The sequence below is a fragment of the Tachysurus fulvidraco genome, chromosome 3, assembly GCF_022655615.1.
Source record: "Tachysurus fulvidraco isolate hzauxx_2018 chromosome 3, HZAU_PFXX_2.0, whole genome shotgun sequence".
NCBI classification, from domain to species: Eukaryota; Metazoa; Chordata; class Actinopteri; order Siluriformes; family Bagridae; genus Tachysurus; species Tachysurus fulvidraco.
The window spans coordinates 29,101,391-29,123,890 of record NC_062520.1 but is presented as its reverse complement, the minus strand read 5'-3'; the positions used below and the strand labels follow the sequence as shown (position 1 = coordinate 29,123,890).

General features: G+C 43.6%; 1 protein-coding gene across 1 annotated transcript in view; it reads right to left on the bottom strand.

The window, feature by feature from the left end:
* The window catches only part of cdkal1 (CDK5 regulatory subunit associated protein 1-like 1), a 185,911-nt gene that overhangs the window by 6,793 nt on the left and 156,618 nt on the right, over positions 1-22,500 (bottom strand). Inside the window, exons 13-14 of the mRNA XM_047810996.1 lie at positions 8,479-8,562; positions 1,758-1,922 (exon numbers count right to left, since the gene is read on the bottom strand). Of these exons, the coding sequence (XP_047666952.1) occupies positions 1,758-1,922; positions 8,479-8,562 (249 nt within the window). The remainder of the gene's footprint in view (positions 1-1,757; positions 1,923-8,478; positions 8,563-22,500) is intronic.

The following is a 22,500-nucleotide window of genomic DNA, read 5'->3' as shown; positions in this document are numbered from 1 at the left end:
TCGAACTGATTCATTAATGTTAATGATTCATATGATTCCCGCTACGATTGATAGAGTAATCAGCGAATAATTCATAAACAGAACAGACTTGTGTAATTCATAAAGACTCATAATTCATAAAGGGTTCATAAAGGCTCAAGTGATTCATGCGACTCATAGACTCATGAATCTAACCCAGAACTTCAAAGTTATGTGAAGCATCACAAATCAAATGGTTCATAGACTCGTGATTCATAAAGGAGTGTCATTTAAGTTATTCAGAAAGACTTGTGACTGATAAAGACTCTGATTCAGAAGACTTACTATGACCGAATGACTCACGATTCATCACAGGCTTCTGTAATTCGTACTATTCATGTCCTGATATATAACGTCATTTTTATTCAGATAATTAAATACATAATAAATCTAAGAGTTGACTGGTAAAGATTCAGAGAATTATGACTCGTGAATATTAATCACGAGTCGTGATTCATAAAGATTTGTTTACGTTAACTCTGCTTTCGGTGACTGATTCATGAGTCAACTGGTGGCTACTGGCTTCCACTTTAGCATGCGCTTAAATATAAGTGACTGTTTATAACAAAAAGGAAGCATTAGGCCAAACTCCTCATCAGTGTTTTGCGAGTGTGTTGTAGGTGTAATGTGTGCATGTGTAAGAGGTGTGTGTGTGTGCGTGTGTGTGTAAGTGTGTGAGTGAGACAGGATCACATGAGTGATTTGGGAATTACATGGCTGGCTTAACTGGCACTATTTTTCATTCCGATGGCTTATCTATAGCTTGTGTGTTATTTTTCGGGGAGGATGAGGGACAGACAGACAGACAGAGACTCTCTCTCTCACACACACACACACACACACACACACACACACACACACACACACACACACACACACACACACACACACACACACACACGGGACATTGAAATGATGCACCAGAATGTGATACACATTTTAATTTCACACTTCATCAGCTTTTATGGCCGGCCGTGTCAGAGAGAGACTCGGCGTAGACGAGCAGCATCACTCAGGGAACAGCGCTAATTTCTCCACCTCGCGCTAGCACCGCTTTTACGGCACCCTTCTTCCCTTCCTTTATGCCCTCAGAAGGGAGGAAGAGAATCTGCCCTGTGAAGGGACAGCGTGACAGACGAGTGGTGTTTAATCTCGACAGCTCTCAGCGTTCATTCTGTTTAATTCAGCTCTAAACTCTCCTGATGCTAAACCACCGGACCTCAGTCTCTAACGCTAACTGTTTAATAAAAGGTCCAGGTCTAAACCTTCATCAGAACTTAATCCCAGTCCTTAATCCTCAGGCTTAATCCCAAACTCAGAAGCTATTGTCCTGAACAGACCGACAAGTAGAGACAACTGCTGACTGCAATTAGGTGTTGGTTTGCATCGAGTTAAACTTTTATTCTTCCTCAGAACAACAGCTGACTGCTGGAAAAATTACACCATCATCATCATCATCATCATCATCATCATAGAAGAACCGGCCCTGTCTCAAGGAGTACCCTATTCTTCTCTTTGAAAAGGGGTATGAGCAATAGAGCGAGGGAGGAGTGTTGTAGTTTTATGGAGAGAGTAATGGGGTGTAAAAGACGAGCTCTAGTGAGATCTAGTTCACTAGTTAGGCAACTACAACACACGGAGGAGTGGCCCTGTGTGTGTGTGGGGGTGTGTGTGTGTGTGTGCGTGAGAGAGAGAGAGCGAGAGAGAGATAACGAGTAAACAGCTTATGACTCACTGACCTGACCGAGGCCGGATATCTCTCCTTTCTCCAGCGGCCGGCTGATGGATGGCGTGATGACCGTGGACTCCTCCACTGGACGACCTCGTAGGAAGTGTTTCCCTGCCTCAAAGATGTCAACTTTAATCATCTTCCCTTTAAACTCCAGCTTTTTGGGAACCAGAACCTGTAGAAGAAAAAAAGTTTAAATCAGCATCCATCACCCAAAAACACCCGTCTCTAGACTTTATGGCCCTCTATCTATCTATCCATCCATCCATCCATCCAGACTATCAACAGTGTCCATGCAGATTCTAATCTCTTCTCACATCCATCTATCGTCTGCTCTTCCAACCGATCTCTCTATATCATCAGCCTTCCATCTCCTGGTGCAGATTATAAACAGAATGAACACATCAACACATCTGTCCAACTTTCTGTATAGATAACGACACCTCTGGTCATCTACCCACCCATCCATCCATCCATCCATCCATCCCACCCAAATCCATCTATCTATACATCCCACATCCATCCATTCATCTATTCCACCCACCCAATCCGACTATCCATCCATCACACCGATCTATCCATTCGACCAAACTGTCCATATCCATGAGACACATAAGAAAACACACTTATATGTGTGTGTGTGTGTGTGTGTGTGTGTGTGTGTGTGTGTGTGTGTGTGTGTGTGTGTGTGTGTGTTTGTAACGGTGTTAAATTCAGTGCTCTCAGCCAAACTAAAGGGAAAAAAAAACCTTCAACTCTGTCTCTCAGTGAGTGTTTATCTATTCAGAGCTTCGGGCTCCGCACATTCTTCCACATCTCCGGCGTGTCCAGCAGAACTAAAGCGTTATTGATCTCCACGCGTCCACAGTGATACGAGCCGAGCTCGATCGATGCTGTTCAATGAAAGCGGGACAGCCTTATTCAAACCCGTACACTCGCCTCTTTATCTGCTCTACATCCACATTCTACTTCCCAACCTCGAAGCCACGCACTTTATTTTATGCCTTCATGTTGACGTCAAAGACTTTCGCATCGGAAGGAATTTAGTTCTTATTCAGGAGATTTCTGAATGAAGACAAGAAAGCTTCTAATAAACGGTCACAAACATTCAAGACGCGAGTGTGTGTGTGTGTGTGTGTGTGTGTGTGTGTGAGACATCGTAACATACACCTGTAACATCTACACACATCTCTGTCCTGCAGATGTGTCACAGATGTTTGTCACACAGCACTGACACACCAAACTCCTGGTCCCGTTCTGGTCAAATTCACACACTCCGGCGTTCCGGACTTTACCCAGTCACGTGACGACTCCGTCCAGTGCAAGACAGTTTCTCCAGAGAAAGACAGGGATGAAGGGAAGACCGTGTGGCTCGGCGGGTCACCGAGGTCACGCCATCGATCGCTCCATTATAGGAGCTAACAAAAGCCCATCTCGAAAGCCATCGATTGGAGGGAAGGCGTTTAATCTGAGACGCCAGCTGTCACGTTTGTTTTGTCATTTGTTTTTTTTTTCCTTCTTCTTCTCTCCCTCTCTTCTCAGACTACTCAGATCGCACGACTCGAAGCTACTCTGCTCTCCTGGGCCTGTGGGACGTGACTGACCATGGAGAAGATGGAGAAAGGTTTCTCAGGAGCAGGAATGAGAGAGAATCCAGTTAAGGGTTAAAGTTCTTGCTCCTTACATGTGGCTCTGCTGGGACTCGAAGTCACCAGGAAAGCTCCGGGGTCAGGAGCCGTACTCCAGAGCAGAGCCTCGGCCGGGTTTCTTCTGCTCTGACACCATGCGACGCTTTGTTGTCTTCTTCGTTCAGGGGACAATAAAGAGAGAGTGCTGAAGGACAGACGGTGTGTAGCTGCTAGAACACAACTGACTACAGGAGCAGACTCACATCACACACATTCCAGCATTAAGTGGAACAAGAAAAGGATAAAAAGTACGAGAAAAGAGAGAGGGATAAAACGGTGGAGGGCATGAAGCAAGGGGGAAATAATCAGCTCCACACTCCTAACTGTGACACTGTTACACAACACACACATACACACACACAGATACAGACACACACACACAGGTACACACACACAGATACGACACACACACACACAGATACAGACACACACACACACAGATACAGACACACACACAGATACAGACACACACACAGATACAGACACACACACAGATACGACACACACACACAGATACACACACACAGATACGACACACACACACACAGATACAGACACACACACACAGATACGACACACACACACACAGACACACACACACAGATACACACACACACACACACAGATACAGACACACACAGATACGACACACACACACAGATACAGACACACACACAGATACGACACACACACACACAGATACAGACACACACACACACAGATACAGACACACACACAGATACAGACACACACACAGATACAGACACACACACAGATACAGACACACACACAGATACGTGATACACAGATATGTGTGTGTGCATGTATGTGTGTGTGTGTGTATGTATGAGTGTGTGTGTGTGCGTGTGTGTGTGGTTGTGTATGCGTGTGTGTACCTGTGTGTGCATGTGTGTGTTGTATCTGTGTGTGTGTGTATGAGTGTGTGTGTCTGTATCTGTGTGTATGTGTGTGTGTGTTGTATCTGTGTGTACAGTGTATGCGCGTGTGTATGTGAGTGTGCGTGTGTGCATGTGTGTGTTGTATCTGTGTGTGTGTACGTGTGTGTGTGTCTGTATCTGTGTGTGTTGTATCTGTGTGTGTGTATGAGTGTGTGTGTGTGTGTCTGTATCTGTGTGTGTTGTATCTGTGTGTATGTGTATGTGTGTGTGTCTGTATCTGTGTGTATGTGTGTGTGTGTTGTATCTGTGTGTATGTGTGTGTGTGTCTGTATCTGTGTGTATGTGTGTGTGTGTCTGTATCTGTGTGTATGTGTCTGTATCTGTGTGTATGTGTGTGTGTGTTGTATCTGTCTGTATGTGTGTGTGTGTGTGTGTATGTATGTATGAGTGTGTGTGTGTGTGTGTCTGTATCTGTGTGTATGTGTCTGTATGTGTGTGTATGTGTGTGTTGTATCTGTCTGTATGTGTGTGTGTGTGTATGTGTGTGTGTGTGTATGTATGTATGAGTGTGTGTGTGTGTGTGTATGTATGAGGAGTGTGTGTATGTGTGTGTGTGTGTGTATGTATGTATGAGTGTGTGTGTGTATGTATGAGGAGTGTGTGTATGTGTGTGTGTGTTGTATCTGTCTATGTGTGTATGTGTGTGTGTATGTATGAGTGTGTATGTGTGTGTGTGTATCTGTCTGTATATGTGTGTGTGTGTGTATGTGTGAGTGTGTATGTATGAGTGTGTGTGTATGTGTGAGTGTGTATGTATGAGTGTGTGTGTGTTGTATCTGTCTGTATGTGTTTGTGTGTATGTATGATTGTGTGTGTGTGTGTGTGTGTGTGTGTGTGTGTGTGTGTGTGTGTGTGTGTGTGAGAGAGAGAGAGAGAGAGAGAGAGAAAGATACGTTTTTAATCAAACACTTAGATTTGCTGAAAATAAATGACATCTAAAGCCACAAAATGTTCAAACGCTCGGTTAGCCTTGAGCCACATTCTCTTTATTATTTACCCCCCAAAAAAAGAAGAAGAAGAAAAGAGGAGAATAAAACCCGCTGCCCTGCTGCACATGGCTTCAAACGCAGCCTTGTAAAAACTCCCTTTCAGACATCTTCAAATAAATCCATTTAGCCGTGTGTTAGCAGTCACGTTTGAAGTTTGAAGTGGTGTTTAAAGGGAAGCGATCAGCGATGCCTTCCTGCTCTCGCGTCCCCGGGCTACCAGCTTGTGTAAAGCCTCTCTCTTTCTCTCGCTATCAGTTAAAAGAAAGATGATTTAACACATGAATGTAATGTACACACGCTTACACACACCCTACACCGCCCACAGCAGTGTGGGGAGATCAGACAGGTGTGTGTGTGTGTGTGTGTGTGTGACTCCCTGACTTTACCTGTCTGTGCTCTTCGCTTCAGAGCGACTGAAGTTCAGATCTCGCGACTGTTTCTTTTCCTTCGAGTCATAAAGAGATTGAATTTATGTGTTTCTACTGGACTGTAATGGAAGCTGTAATGTTCTTAATGGTGTTTGCTTTAGGCCCTTTTTACACCCGGTCACTTCATGTGTGTGTTGTCTCTGATCCCATAGCTATCCGATGTGTTAAAACTGTTCCGTTTACATCAGGCCACATGAACGCGTCTCGGCGAATCGGATATCGATCCTGTCTTTCTACTCCCGCCCAAAATGCTAATATATTTCACCTCATTTCCAGGGGAATTGAAATGGAACACATTTTTGTGTGTGCGGTTTTCAGAACGCAATCAAAAAGAAGATGAAAAAACTTGTTACGATGGTTATGCTACAGAAAACAGCATTTACTGTTTGCTGCATTTTCACTGGCGGCAGCAGCGCGTTTTAAGCCCGGACGAGACGTACTTCCGTTTGGGAGGAGTATAGCGCTGACGTATGTGGCTAGAACAACCACATGCATTTACACCTGTCTAGTTTCATCTGAAACGCGTCCCAGACCACCTCCTGAAGGGGTTTCGGAGGACATTTAGACCTGGTCTTTTTACCATCGGATAGCTATCTGATCACAGAAAACGCAGGAAGTGACCAGGTGTAAAAAGACCAGGTGTAAATGCCCTCTGAAACGTTTTTGAAGCCACATACATCAGCCACATACGTCAATGTTGTACTCCTCCCAAACGGAAGTACGTCACTCGCAGGTGACTCGCGAGTCGTGCATCGCGCCAGAAACAAATAATTGTAAACGCTGTTTTTTTGTAGCAAAACTGCCATAAGTTTTTCCGTCTTCTTTTTGATTGCGTTCTGAAAACCGCACACACCAAAACGTGTTCCATTTCAATCCCCCCGGAAATGAGGTGAAATATATTGCCATTTTGGGCGGGAGTAGAAAGACAGGATCGATATCCGATTCGCCGAGACGCGTTCATGTGGCCTGATGTAAACGGAATCAGATAGCTATGGGATCAGAGACAACACACACATGAAGTGACCGGGTGTAAAAAGGTCCTGAGAGTTTTGGGGATCAGATGATATCGGTCTACAGTGAGGAAAATAAGTATTTGAACACCTGAGACAATCAATGTTAATATTCGGTACAGTAGCCTTTGTTTGCAATTACAGAGGTCAAACGTTTCCTGTAGTTTTTCACCAGGTTTGCACACACTGCAGGAGGGATTTTGGCCCACTCCTCCACACAGATCTTCTCTAGATCAGTCAGATTTCTGGCCTGTCACTGAGAAACACGGAGTTTGAGCTCCCTCCAAAGATTCTGTATTGGGTTTAGGTCTGGAGACTGGCTAGGCCACGCCAGAACCTTGATATGCTTCTTACAGAGCCACTCCTTGGTTATCCTGGCTGTGTGCTTCGGGTCATTGTCATGTTGGAAGCCCCAGCCTCGACCCATCTTCAATGCTCTAACTGAGGGAAGGAGGTTGTTCCCCAAAATCTCGTAATACATGGCCCCGGTCATCCTCTCCTTAATACAGTGCAGTCGCCCTGTCCCATGTGCAGAAAAACACCCCCAAAGCATGATGCTACCACCCCCATGCTTCACAGTAGGGATGGTACTCATCATTCTTCTTCCTCCAAACACGTTTAGTGGAATTATGACCAAAAAGTTCTATTTTGGTCTCATCTGACCACATGACTTTCTCCCATGACTCCTCTGGATCATCCAAATGGTCATTGGCAAACTTAAGACGGGCCTGGACATGTGCTGGTTTAAGCAGGGGAACCTTCCGTGCCATGCATGATTTCAAACCATGACGTCTTAGTGTATTATCAACAGTAACCTTGGAAACGGTGGTCCCAGCTTTTTTCAGGTCATTGACCAGCTTCTCCCGTGTAGTTCTGGGCTGATTTCTCACCTTTCTTAGGATCATTGAGACCCCACGAGGTGAGATCTTGCATGGAGCCCAAGTCCGAGGGAGATTGACTGTCATGTTTAGCTTCTAACATTTTCTAATGATTGCTCCAACAGTGGACCTTTTTTCACCAAGCTGCTTGGCAATTTCCCTGTAGCCATTTCCAGCCTCGTGGAGGTGTACAATTTTGTCTCTAGTGTCTTTGGACAGCTCTTTGGTCTTGGCCATGTTAGTAGTTGGATTCTTACTGATTGTATGGGGTGGACAGGTGTCTTTATGCAGCTAACAACCTCAAACAGGTTCATCTAATTTAGGATAATAAATGGAGTGGAGGTGGACATTTTAAAGGCAGACTAACAGGTCTTTGAGGGTCAGAATTCTAGCTGATAGACAGGTGTTCAAATACTTATTTGCAGCTGTATCATACAAATAAATAGTTAAAAAACCATACATTGTGATTTCTGGATTTTTTTTTTTTAGATTATGTCTCTCACGGTGGACATGCACCCACGATGACAATTTCGGACCCGTCCATGATTTCAAAGTGGGAGAACTTGCAAAATAGCAGGGTGTTCAAATACTTATTTTCCTCACTGTACGCATCACGGCCCCATCGGGTAAGGGAAGAACTGAACAGTATCCAGAGAATTCAGCGGAAGCCTGTAGGAATTTGACGGAAACCGTTCTTTCCGATTTAAAGTCCAGTATGTAGATATTGTGTGGAACAGACGACCAAAAAAAAAAAAAAAAAAACGGGAATAGATTCTTACCTGTTCGTAGAATCTGTTGTGTGCGACGTAGTACTGAGTGTCGAAGGATTCCTCGGTGACTAACACACTCTGCCTCTGTCCCACCTGCACCGAGAGAAGAACAGACACAATGCTGGTGAACAAACTGACCAATTTACTGCCCAACTGAACACATCACAGGTTTACTGAGATCCGGAATAAAGTGTACTGTAGGCTTGAAGCGTAGGGGTGAAAGACTAAACTAAACACATGAGCATTTAGGGAATGGGAGTATGAGGAATGCAGGGAGTACGTGGGAAAGGAGGAATATGGAGAGGTGCAAATATGTGGGGAGACAAAAAGAAAGGAAACTGCTGATGTAGGAAATATGGGAAATATTACTAGGACTAGAAAGAAATAAGGAGAATATAAAGGTTTTAATTGTGGGACTGCCGGGATTACGGAAGAGTAAAGAACGCAAGAGCATGGAAGGGGAATACGTGAATGTGGGGAAATGAGAATTAGGGAATACCTGGAATATTGGGATTATGTGGAACATATGAAAATGGGGGATAGAGAGAGGGGGGGTAGGAGAGACAGAAAGAAAGAAAGAAAGAAAGAAAGAAAGAAAGACAGAGAGAGAGAGAGAAAGAGAGAGGGGGCAGAGAGAGAGAGAGAGAGAGAGAGAGAGAGAGAGAGAAGGGGAAAAGGAGAGACAGAGAGAAAGAAAGAGACAGACAGAGAGAGACAGACAGAGAGAAAGAAAGATACAGGGGGCAGAGAGAGAGAGAGAGGGAAAATGAGAGACAGAGAGAAAGAAAGAAAGAGATAGAGTGAAAGAGAAAGAGAGGGGGGCGAGGAGAGACAGAAAGAAAGAAAAAGACAGAGTGAAAGAGAAAGAAAGAAAGAAAGAAAGAGACAGAGTGAAAGAGAAAGAAAGAGACAGGGGGCAGAGAGAGAGAGAAGGGGAAAAGGAGAGACAGAGAGAAAGAGACAGAGTGAAAGAGAAAGAATGAGAGGGGGGGGAAGGAGAGACAGAAAGAAAGAAAGAGACAGAGTGAAAGAGAAAGAAAGAAAGAAAGAGACAGAGTGAAAGAGAAAGAGACAGGGGAGCAGCGAGAGAGAGAGAGAGAGAGAGAGAGAGGGGAAAGGAGAGACAGAAAGAAAGAAGAAAAGAAAGAAAGAAATAAAGAAAGAGACAGAGTGAAAGAGAAAGAAAGACAGAGAGCAAGAGAGATTGAGAGAGACAGAGACAGAGAGAAAGAGACAGAGGGGGGGGCAGAGAGAGAGAGACAGAGGGGGGGGCAGAGAGAGAGAGAGAGAGACAGAGACAGACAGAGAGAGAGAGAAAGAGAGAGAGAGAGAGAGAGAGAGAGAGAGAGAGAGAGAGAGCGTCTCACATCATTAAGACGTGTTAATTTAAAAAGCAGCTGATAGCAGAAACATGTCCAGACTGAAATGTCGCTCTGATTATTGGTATTAATGATGAAGGGAAGGAAAGTTAAAGGAGGAATAAACACACAGAACTGAGCGGTGAGTGTGACGGCGTCACTGTGCTGTAAACCTCTGTGTTTCTCATGCAATCAAAACATTATGTCCTCACTGACCAGCCAATTAACAGTCGCAGTTACACGCAAGGCAAAATGGGTTGGCATGGCAACCAAATTTGGTATTGTTAGTGGTCCATTAGTTTCAGTGTGTGTGTGTGTGTGTGTGTGTGTGTGTTACAGTGCTTTACTGAGCCACAAAGGCAAATCTGTTGTGCCGAGGAAAAGAAAATATGGTAAAAAAAAAAAATCCTAATATCTAATTATCTAATTATCGAATCATTTCAAGGTGAAATTGTATAAAGAAAAAAATAATCTGTCTTTTCTATCATCATCTCATAGATTTCCTTTTTATAAAAAATAAAAAATGTCCAACAATCATGATCTGGAGGTCCAGAGGCATCAGCTGAGCACAGGGAGGAACATGGAGAACAGTAAGTGTGCTGTGGAGATGAGGGACGTGTACAGGATTGGGAGAACAGGGAATACGGAGAAGGGACATAAGGGATACAGGAAGAAAGGAAAGTGAGGAATGTGGGCAAAGAAGGAGGGGAAATATGATGATGTCATAAATAAGAAACATGGATGATATAGGAAATAAAGGGACATAAATACTGGGAATATGGGGGGGGCTGTGGGATATTGGGAATACTGGGAAATGGATACAATGTTGGAATTTTGGGAATACTGGAAAATTGAACAGGGTGCGTATGGGGGGAGGGGTGGAGAGTATATGGAATATGTGCTCTATTATTTGTAACATGGGAAATAGAGTAATAGAGTTGGAAACACAGGGAATGTGGGACAATGCTGTGTGTAATTTTTTGGAGATCATTATGCCGTCGTGTGTCGGAAGGTAAATCTGAAACTCTAAGGTTCCGAATTCCTGAAGTAGATGTGTGATGAAAGGAGCAGCGGGCGCTGTGAAGACGTCGACCTGCCGCAGTTTGGCTTATGACAAGTTTGGCTTTGAAGACATCAGAAAGGGAAACAGATGAAACACACTGTGGCTGCAGGTCACGTGTCTTTTATACGCTTGGGTCTCACCCCGCGTACGCAGGACACATCGGTACCACGGACGGATCACGGGTTCAGAGCTTCAGACACACGGCCTGAGCCACTGAAGACGCAACAGCTCTGGAGAGTGACAAACACACACCAAACACACACCAAACACACACCAAACACACACCTGGGCTTCAGACTTCATGTAGCTTTTTGTACAAAGGCAACGTCGCAATTACGACAGCAAGTGCACTAAAGAACGCTTTCTAAACCCTCAGCTAGGCAAGTTGTCAGCAATTACCACTAATGCACCGCAAATACAATTGGAGTTGTGTGAACACTTGAATTTCAAATGAGGTGTGTGTCAGTTACACTGTGTGTGTGTGCGTGTGTGTGTGTGTGTGTGTGTGTGTTCTCTGAATGGTGCCAAATGAAATGTAAAATAAAACCTTTCACTGCTAAAGAAACATCAAGTTAACAGACTACATGAAACAAAAAATCGACATGACGTTAGCCCCGCCCACTTTACACACACATTCTGACCAAAGGGGTGTCAAATCAAAGCTTCTAATATACAACACACACACACACACACACACACACACACACACACACACACACACACACACACACACACACACACACACACACTTCTGCTGTATTTTTTTTATTCTCAGGGTAAACTTTGAAAGACGGAGAGAGAGACGGAGAAAGAGGGGGAGAGAGAGAGACGGAGAGATGTAGGTGGCTGAGAAAGAAGGAGACAGAAAGAGAAAAGTAGACGAATAACTATAAAAGAGAAACATGTAAGAGACAGACGGAGAGACAGAGCACAAGACAAAGACAGACACACAAACACAGACAGATAAATGGAGCCAGACAGGGTGAGAGACTGAGAGAAAGTGAGAGACATAAACAGAGACATTCACAGAACGAATGGGAAAGTGGCAGAGAGAGAGAGAGAGAGAGAGAGAGCGCGAGAGACAGAGAAAGACAGACAAGGAGAGTGAGACAGATAAAGAGGCAGAGGTCCGGCTCTAACAGTGTGTAATTAGCATAACAAAAGAGAGGCAGCACTCGAGTCCCTCGCCACTGGGCACCTCATCTCATTACTAGCAGCTGAATAACAATTACCCAGCCCTGTGTGTGTGTGTGTGTGTGTGTGTGTGTGTGTGTGTGTGTGTGTGTGTGTGTGTGTGTGTGTGTGTGTGTGTGTGTGAGTATAAAAGAGGGCCTCTGGCACAGCAATAACGCCTATTCGTTTCGAGTATCACTGTCTAATAGTGCACCTGGGAAAAACACACATGCTGGTTCTACTAGCGTTTTGAGGACCTTCCACTAAAGGAGTAAAAGGAAAACCTCATCTAAACCTCACCTTAACAAAACCTCACACCAACTTTTACTTTACCTAGTTTATGTTGATTTTTTTAGTGGAAAAAATAAATAATTTTATACTGTTTATAATTTTTTTTTTTTGAAGACCAGCTGATTATGAGCACCTTTAGGTCACCTTTTGGTCCTCATAAGACGTTAAATACACGTAAGGACATACACACTTGTTTGGGAATTTTATTTTCATGACTCTGTAACATGGAGATCGCATGAAACAGATGGTACATGGACAAGGAACACAAGGTCTCCTTACACACATTTCCTACATGAGCACATGTTCCTCCTGAGAACTGTTATATCCTCTCTGTTTTTCTGTCTGTCTGTCCCTCAACAACACTCCGCTGCCTGAACCGCCTGCCACACCCACTACCTGCTTCCTCACACTCTTCATCCCTTGCTTTTTTATTCTGTTGTTACCCAGGCGCTCGCTAACAAATGCTGACACATTTACAGTGCTTGTACAGTAGGAACAACAATGCTGCTGCATTCTGATTGGTCAGAAGGCTTTGATTAAGCTTCGGACATTCGATGCTGCTGCAAATCACACGTTTACGATCATTAAACATTTATGGGTGGGGTCTCCAGAGGGATTGGTTGTCGTGACGATACGATATCGATCTCGTGAAAATATTTCCACAACACGTATTTGCATTACGGTAGCATTTCGATAATAATTAAACTGATTGGTAGCTGCTGATTTTCTGTTACAAATAAAAAAAACAAACAAACGGTAAAATGTATCGTGTGTGTTAACGTTTAACTTGACAACAACGAGAGGGGAAATACAAATTGTTCGGTACCTAATGAAAAAAAAATTATCTTTGGAAGCTGTCGCTGTAAAACAATTTGCGGTTTAATTTTATTAGGAAATAATCAACTATGTGTGTCAATAACTACCTCCTTCAAACCATATTTGATTCACAAGTTTTCCGTTTTCGTCCCAAATGCGTTTTCACCCCCCCCCCCTCCCCGAGTGGCTTGCTGCCACACAAAAGCTTGTTACGGGTCACACTAAAGACATGCAAATCAGTGTCCTAAATATGCCTCTGAATATTCATCCACCCCCCCCCCCCCCCACCCCCACCCCCCAGGTCTTCTTGCTTGAACTTGTTCAACTTGTTTTGCATAATTAATTTCATATCTCCTGTTTGGACAGAGAAATTGAATCCGTCAAACATGGAAAGGAAATGAGGATGGTGTGGACGGAGAGAAAGAAGAACGAGAGCAGATAAGGGTGCGAGACATCGTTAGGCTCTATAGACACTACATCATGGCAAGGACTGGTTACCATGGTTACAAACCAACGTTATTTCCAGGTGCAGAACTGCTCTCTAAATATATGTATTGTTTAATTATGAACTGAAATGTATTAGGACAAAAGAAACGACTATAAAAGTCTCAAGCAAATTGGAGAAACTGGAATTTCTACAGCTGCTGTTTTTAAGATCATTTACTCGTTATTCTCTTGAAACAGCGAGTGGTTTGAAGATACAGTCATGAGTCTTGATATAAAGCTGGTTTGTTTGGCAGGACATTTGACTCCTAATGACCACAGGCATGAGCTAATAAGAGGTCAAAGTTCAGCATTCTTACTCAGGGTGTTGGATGGGGCAGGTACAGGGCAGCAGATACCTGAGCTGAAAGTGACACATGGCTATTCTGGCTGAATTGAGCTTCTATAGTTTTAACTCTGACTGCTACAAAGCACTGAACCTGGAGACTAGAGGTCTTCACGGGTCCACTTAGATCCGAAAACCCGAGGTCCGACCCGAGACCCTAGTGGGTTCGGGTCTAAAAGTTTCACGTGTGCCTCGGACATGGGTCGGGTATAATAATGGCGGCATCGGGTCTGGGGTAATTTAAAATGAATGTGTTTTTACCGAACGGACCCGAGAAGACCCGAACTACTGTATCTCGTGTGTGTGTGTGCATCGACTCGAGTCCTTTTCCAACCTCTCCTCTGTGCCAAGACCGCTTGCGACATGTGGCTGGTGACGTGTGGCTGGCGGTAAGCTAATTTTTGTTGAAACAGACCTGTCAATCAATTTTGAATCCACTCTGTAGCGGTTACTTTAGTGTAGAGTTATGTAACATTCGGGTCCAGGCGGGTTAAAAAAAAAAAAAAATTGCCAACGGGTCGGGTCAGACTCGGGTCTAATTTTTCTGGGTTTGTCTTGGGTCGGGACTTTCTTTAAAATATATATATATATATATATATATGCACGTCGGGTTCGGGTAAAAAGTGATTCGGGTCACTTCTTTAGACCCGAGAAGACCTCTACTGGAGACCCCTTCCATAACAGTCAAATAAAGATGTCTCCTTATAATTTCCTAAAATCCTGTTTATGTGGAGCTTCTGCAGTCTCTATAGAAACAATCAAAAGAACCAGCTATATAGAAACCTGTGATTTGTAGCTCCACTACTGCGGGCCTGCTGATACAGGAAATTAAATCAACACCTTCTGACCAATCGGTGACCAGAACTACGTGATAGTGTGGTGGAGCACACCTTCAGAGCTGCTTCATCCATAATGCATGATGTGTGTTTTCTGTGATTGTGTCAGGAAAAGCTTAGTGCGTCGCCACCACTCGGTGGGGAAGTTTGACAGGAACAGTGGATATGAGAATAGACGCAGCAGCTGCCTTGCAATCACAAGATAAAGCCCTCCTCTATTCTGGGGGTCTCTTGTTAGATATTAAACTCCACTCACAGAGCATCAGAACAACAGACAACACATGACAGATCTGGATCTGAAATGATTCAGATATTAGTATGCAATCAACAAATGCTAATGTATTAGAACAATCAGTCATTGATACCATGGTCACGATGGCACAATATTAAGGATCTGGCTCGGAGGAGCTAGATTATTCTCTAAAGCTGGATTTTGCCCATTAATAACATTTAACCCCAAATGCTAGTGTTAGGGTTAAGGCTAACCCTAACCCTAACCACAGCCAAGCCTGCCATCAAGACAAATAAATATGTAAAAAATAAAAGATAAATATGGAAATGTTTCCTGACCCTTTGGGATTGAAGAGCTGATCTGATTTTTTTAAGCTTGGAAATAAAGGCATGTTAGCAGTTTTTATCTAACTGATGTAGTCCAATCTATGAGGCTTCCTAAGGTGCTTCCTCGAGAAATCCTGGGTTTAAAACCAATCAAATCAGATCTGTTCCAGGATGGACTGCCACCGTAAAACAAATGTGATGTAAGTGAACCCGAGGATATTTTCCCCCTGCTGTGATATGAGAGCATATGACAGCGATGTCCTACATTTTCTGCTGACACCATCAGACCACATCAGGAGCAAAGGAACACTAAATAAAGAGTCGGAAACCATCAAAGTCGAAGACTAAAGTAAGAAGCAAAAGGGACAGATGCAGAAATGATGGGCTCTGCACAGCAGAGACTCGCCTGATAAAAGGATTAAGCACTTCAGAGCTTGCTTCAGGGAACCGAAGACATTTATTGGGTTTGGGGTGGGTGGGTGGGTGGGTGGGTGAAAGGATGGAGAGAAAGTGTATTCCTGTGCTTTTCCTTTTCTGAGCTGATCTTCTCTCTCTCACCTCCTTCACCGCACTATCAGGCACCCATGGGGTAAATTCCCCCTCGTATTAAAAAGAGCCCTTTCTAGAGGAATAATCACAATCTCTTTGCCTCTATCCAACGCCTAATGCACTAGTCATCTGCCCCGGACTAACGTAAGCAGATTATCTTGGCAACGGCAAAGCTGTCGTCTAAACTCGTTAATTTAATCCCCTAATCCGCCGATAATTGGCGAGTCTGCAACTGACATTTTGCTGTACGTTTGATATCAAGGAATATAAAAAGGACAGTCCTGATGGCTTGGTGAATCCGACCCAGTCTAAGACGGGCTTGAGCATTAGAGCCGACTGCTAACGGTGGGGACGCTAACCTCCGCCAACACCAAGGTCTTAAAACTCTCCTTTGTCGAGGGGTAATTTTCCTTTATTTTCTTTTTATTATTAGGTATGAATGTGGCCCAGAGACACTGCTTTTCAAAGCTGACAATTAGCCATTTGATGCCTGTTTCTCCTGCGATGGGCCTTTGCAGGAAAACTTTGCCGGTGTGTTTGTAGACGTGGCCTGCAGGGCAAGGATTTACAAAGCTGGCTTTTCTTCTTGACGGGGCTGAGCATAAGATGATTTGAGTACGTCCATTTAAATGTTCGCCTGCTCTTTTACAAAGCAGATAACTGGATTCGAAGGAGAAGACTCCAGAGTAGTCAGAGAGGGTGGTGAGCGTTGTGTACAGAGATTTCTGTGACTACAACAGCCAAAACCATTCCTCTAATCGCACGAATGTAAACAGCTACCGGTTCCCAAGATGAGTGAGTTACTCAGTCATATTAACATTTCCCAGACTCCTAAACAACCCCCAAGATCTCTTATTTACAGAAAAAGCATTGAATCATGAGTCCGGTAAATAAGAACAATGGTATTAATTGATGCACCCAGACAACCGTTACTACAACCCCAAGGCCATTTTCCAGACTCCACGGCTTGTACACCTTAGGGAATGATGAGAGTTCTATAATATACCATAGCCATGTTCCACACTCTGTATAAAGATTACACTCTGTATGACAGACTGGTGTGATTTATTCTTCTCAAACCACAGCATTTGGCCAATGACTGATCAACCAGCATCTTCAGTGAGATAATTCAGACGTGCTGTCGTGTCCACCATGTACTGGCTGCTGAGCTTTTTTTTTTTGATTAAAGTGTTTAACATGGTGAACCGTGGTAAAAGGCCACTTTCGCAATATAAAGCAAAACATGCTTTATATTTTTTTTGAATCTGGAAGTTGCATGAAAAGCAAAATTCTCACACAACCTTCCCTTCCCTCACAAGAACTCTGGCCATCTGACTCTGTGACTCATCAGACTTTATTTGTGCGAGTGTGTATATGCACTCCATCTTTTGCTGTAAATCTCTCTGGAAGGCCTTGGCATGTTGCCATGTCTGGTCTGTGTCTCTGCAGGCCCCCAGATCGCCAATAATTCCCCTCCTTTTATTGCTCTTTCATTACCTTCTTTTGCTCGACTACAGTGTTTGCTCTCTCTCTCTCTCCCTCTTTTCTATTCCACCCTGCTAGGATTAGAGGGGATGTTCCCTAAAGGAAACAAAGCCTTTTAGCCTTCTCTCTCTTTCTTTTTTCTCAGCCCGACCACAGTCGCTGTTTTCTTTCTGAATACGTGCATCTGTTTTTACAGTTCCTTTTGATGGGTTTCATTTGCAAAAGTAAAAAAAAAAAAAAAAGATCACAAGTCTTCCCCGGACCTCCTCCTCAATGAATATTTCTTACTTCTGGCACTCAGGCCTTTGTGTCCATGCACGCGGGTGAAGTTTTGTTTTCCTTGATACGTTCTGACAGCGTAATGATTTTTGCATCGTTAAGACAAAAGGCCTGGCTCAGAAGAACCGTCTTCTGTCTCGCCTCAATTCTGGTTTCCATCTGTGTGTACGTGTACACGCCATGATGACACGGTGTGTTCGTATTACAGATACACTTTGGTACAAGAGTATATAATTGTAGTCCTGAAGTCTAGTCCAGGTAAATACTCTATAATCCTGCACTGTCTTGCTTAGAATACAATGGATTTGGTTACTCGTCTTGCCGAGGTACCAAGTGAGCATGTGGAGTAGTCAGATATTGTACAGATGACTGGTCATAATTCTGTGAGCAGAACAACATGGCGCAATGATCTATAGTAGTGACAAAATGCACTTATTTAATTTCCCCCAGGTGCAGTTTCCGTGCCTCATATTTCTTACCCGTAATCCAGGTAAAAGCTACCTTCTTCCACTTCCAGTCAAACCCCAGTAGATGCTGCAGACCCGACCTGGTACACCGTATCCAAGTTTGAGCCCAATTTGGTCTAATGTCCCAAATTCTTATAGTCCTGACCTTTTAATCGAATCATTTGCTATTAATTACAACAAACTCACCAGGTCTCATGCTCAATAGTTCATCCTGAAGAAGATACAAATCGTTCGTTCATCTTCAGTTGTATCTAATATTTATATTTTGGAATAAAAGCTTCAACGTCCATGGTAATACCACCATCAATGCCGCTGTGCCGATCATCTAAGAGATAGCCAACATGCAGAATGTCTGGAAAAACTACGGTGCAACTGCACTGTATTCTGGGGCTTCTGAGACCAATGTTTGCCCAATGCCTCCAGTACTTTGAGCTGGAATTTTCTTGAACGTCACTGGAAATGTTATGAGAATTGAAGTTATGTAATCAAGAGAGAACAGTATAACAGCATCGTTTCTTGGTCTTTTGGAGATCAAGTGTAGTATCTGTTTATGGGGAGTGGTTAAGTGGCTCTGGGGTGTTGATTAAATGATTGGGTTCAAAGCCACTCTGCCATTGTTTGGCCCTTAAACAAGGCCCTTAACACTCCCTGCACCAGGGACATTGTAGCATAGCTTCCCCTGCACTCCGACCACAACCTCCTCAGTTAGGATATGCAAAGAATAGAAATCCCCCGTGCTGTAACGTATAGGTGGCAATAATACGGGTTCCGTGCCGTATAACCCGATCACATAAGTATGACACTGTAAATGTGCTAGCAGGGTTTCCTTGTGACATCAGCATGACACACAACTGCGAACTCCTCACAAAAACAATGAAAATACAACAACCTACAAAGTTTAGATATCTTATTATTGTATAATCTAGATGGGGGGAAAACCCCAATAATATAACAATGTACTGTTTATTAATGTGCTTAAGAAATTAATTTAAAAGATAAACACCAGATTTCCTCTCTAATGTACTGGATATATACAGTTGTTCTGTGCTAACTAAAATTAATGAAAAGTAAAAGACAGAATGGCCTAAGGGTGTGTAAGAGCTACACACACACACACACACACACACACACACACACACACACACACACACACACACACACACACACACACACCTTTTAACACAAGCTTTTACAGCGTTAACGCAATGTTTTACAGTTTCCTCCTCAGCTTGGCTCAACACAGCTCTTTTTTCCAGCTTTGTCCATAAATCAGCCAGTGATCTGAGACTCAGGCATTTTAACACATCCTGTATGGATAAAATTACACGCAGGAGAGCTCAGAGAGAGAGAGAGAGAGAGAGAGAGAGAGAGAGAGAGAGAGAGAGAGAGAGAGAGAGAGAGAGAGAGAGAGAGGCCAATTTTTTTGGAAAGAGTTGAAAATCTACACAAAAGGAACATGAATGTCTTTGACTTACAAAAATGACCTGTTTATTTCCAGAAATAAACCAGCTATCACTGGCGACTCCTTCCATACATTAGAAAAAAGCTAGGATCGGTCGATATATTGATCATCTGTTACTATAGAAACGATAATAATTTATTCTAACAAGAGAATTCATTTAAATGTGAGATTTGCCAGAGCAGCTGTTACAAAAACTTAATCAACACCTTCTGACCAATCAGAGTCCAGTCGCTTTGAATAATTTTCAGATTTTTCTTATCCTGCAGCAAACGATGAAAGAAAAAAAAAAGCAGGATGGTGTGAAAGGTTCTCCCAGGCCTCTGTGATTGATGACTGATTAAGAGGAGGTGAACAAAACCGAAAGCAAACACTCATGTGGCTGCAGGTTCCGTCCTGTTCCAAGTGTTCTTGAGAGACGTTCCTTAAGAAAAGTGGAGCCACCTTATAACAACAAAGTCCAGCGCTCCGAGACACAAACTTTCAAACAACAGATAAGGAGAGAGGGAGAGAGAGGGAGAGAGAAGACTCCTCACTTTATACTTTAGCCTGAGTGAGGAAGAAGAAGAAGCAGGCGAGGCCAAGTTTTTGGATTCTTCTGTCTAGACGGCTTTTCATCTTGCCGTGGAGGATTTAGTGTTCCTTCAGGCGAGGAGAGGAGCGCAGGATGAAAGGACAGGGTTTTCCCCAAAGCTGGACTACAGATTAGCACCTTGCAGGCTCCTCCTGGACCTCCTGCTCCTGTGGAACATGGAGAACATGACTGGAAGCTCTGCACATCTCCTCAGAGCGTGTTCATGGCTTACGGCTTACTGACTAACATGCTAGCTTCTGAATATGCAGGTGCACTCGAAGCCTGGAGGATGGCTGAGCCACGATTATTTATGGTCGGTTCAACTGAAGGTTGCGTTTAAAGGTGTGTGTGTGTGTGTGTGTGTGTGTGTGTGTTTGTGTTTGGGAGGGAAGTTGGGTGTGATAGATAAACTTGCCTAGTCTTTTTCTATACAACATATCACACAAACAGACAAACAAACACCACTGTGGACATGTTCAAACACCCGAGAGGCCACATGAACACCACAACGTAGGTGTTTCTAAACCATGCACTCTCTAGTCACTATACGTTATAGACCACATGAACACCACCATGTGGGCGTGTCCTAAACCACACTCTCTCTAGTCACTATACGTTATAGACCACATGAACACCACCGTGTGGGCGTGTCCTAAACCAGACACTCTCTAGTCACTATACGTTATAGACCACATGAACACCACAACGTAGGTGTTTCTAAACCATGCACTCTCTAGTCACTATACGTTATAGACCACATGAACACCACCATGTGGGCGTGTCCTAAACCACACTCTCTCTAGTCACTATACGTTATAGACCACATGAACACCACCGTGTGGGCGTGTCCTATACCAGACACTCTCTAGTCACTATACGTTATAGACCACATGAACACCACCATGTGGGCGTGTCCTAAACCATGGACTCTCTATTCACTATACATTATAGACCACATGAACACCACCATGTGGGCGTGTCCTAAACCATGCACTCTCTAGTCACTATACGTTATAGACCACATGAACACCACCATGTGGGCGTGTCCTAAACCACACTCTCTCTAGTCACTATACATTATAGACCACATGAACACCAACCATGTGGGCGTGTCCTAAACCACACTCTCTCTAGTCACTATACGTTATAGACCACATGAACACCACCATGTGGGCGTGTCCTAAACCATGGACTCTCTATTCACTATACGTTATAGACCACATGAACACCACCATGTGGGCGTGTCCTAAACCATGCACTCTCTAGTCACTATAAATTATAGACCACATGAACACCACCATGTGGGCGTGTCCTAAACCATGGACTCTCTATTCACTATACATTATAGACCACATGAACACCACCATGTGGGCGTGTCCTAAACCACACTCTCTCTGCACTATACATTATAGACCACATGAACACAACCATGTGGGCGTGTCCTAAACCATGGACTCTCTAGTCACTATAAATTATAGACCACGTGACCACCACCATGTGGGCGTGTCCCAAACCACACACTCTCTAGTCACTATAAATTATAGACCACGTGACCACCACCATGTTGGCGTGTCCTAAACCACACACTCTCTAGTCACTATACATTATAGACTACATGAACACCACCATGTGGGCGTGTCCTAAACCACATAAACACCACCATGTGGGCGTGTCCTAAAACAGACACTCCCTAGTCACTATATGTTATAGACCACATAAACACCAACAGGTGGGCGTGTCCTAAACCACACACTCTAGTCACTATACAATATGTACCCTCTCAAACAAGCAAGGTTTAAAAGTAAATACATAACACAAAACATAAAAAAAAAAAATCTAATATAAAATGGAACTAAAAGAGAAATATAAAATAAAAGCTGAAAGATTAGAGAGTTTTACCTGGTTCTGTGTGTGTGCTGGAGGAATACAATGCGTCTTCTGTAATAAGCTGATGAATATTTTAACTTCTCTCTCAGCTCGGCTGATCTTAAACCCAACAAAATATCCCACTAAACAAACCGGACCAATATGCAAATGTTCCGTTTTCTCTAACTCTATGCACCTCGCTGTCTCTCTGCATCCATCCATCTCTCTCTCTCTCTCTCTCTCTCTCTCTCTCTCTCTCTCTCTCTCTCCTCAGCTGAAGCCATTAGAGCACATTTCCATATAAATTGTTGTGCTGCTAAACAAGCTTGTGTTATTGTAGTGTAAAGTTGATTCGGCAGCACAGCTGGCTTCTCGGGCTCGCTGTAATTACGTGTGTGTGTGTGTGTGTGTGTGTGTGGGCATCGTGT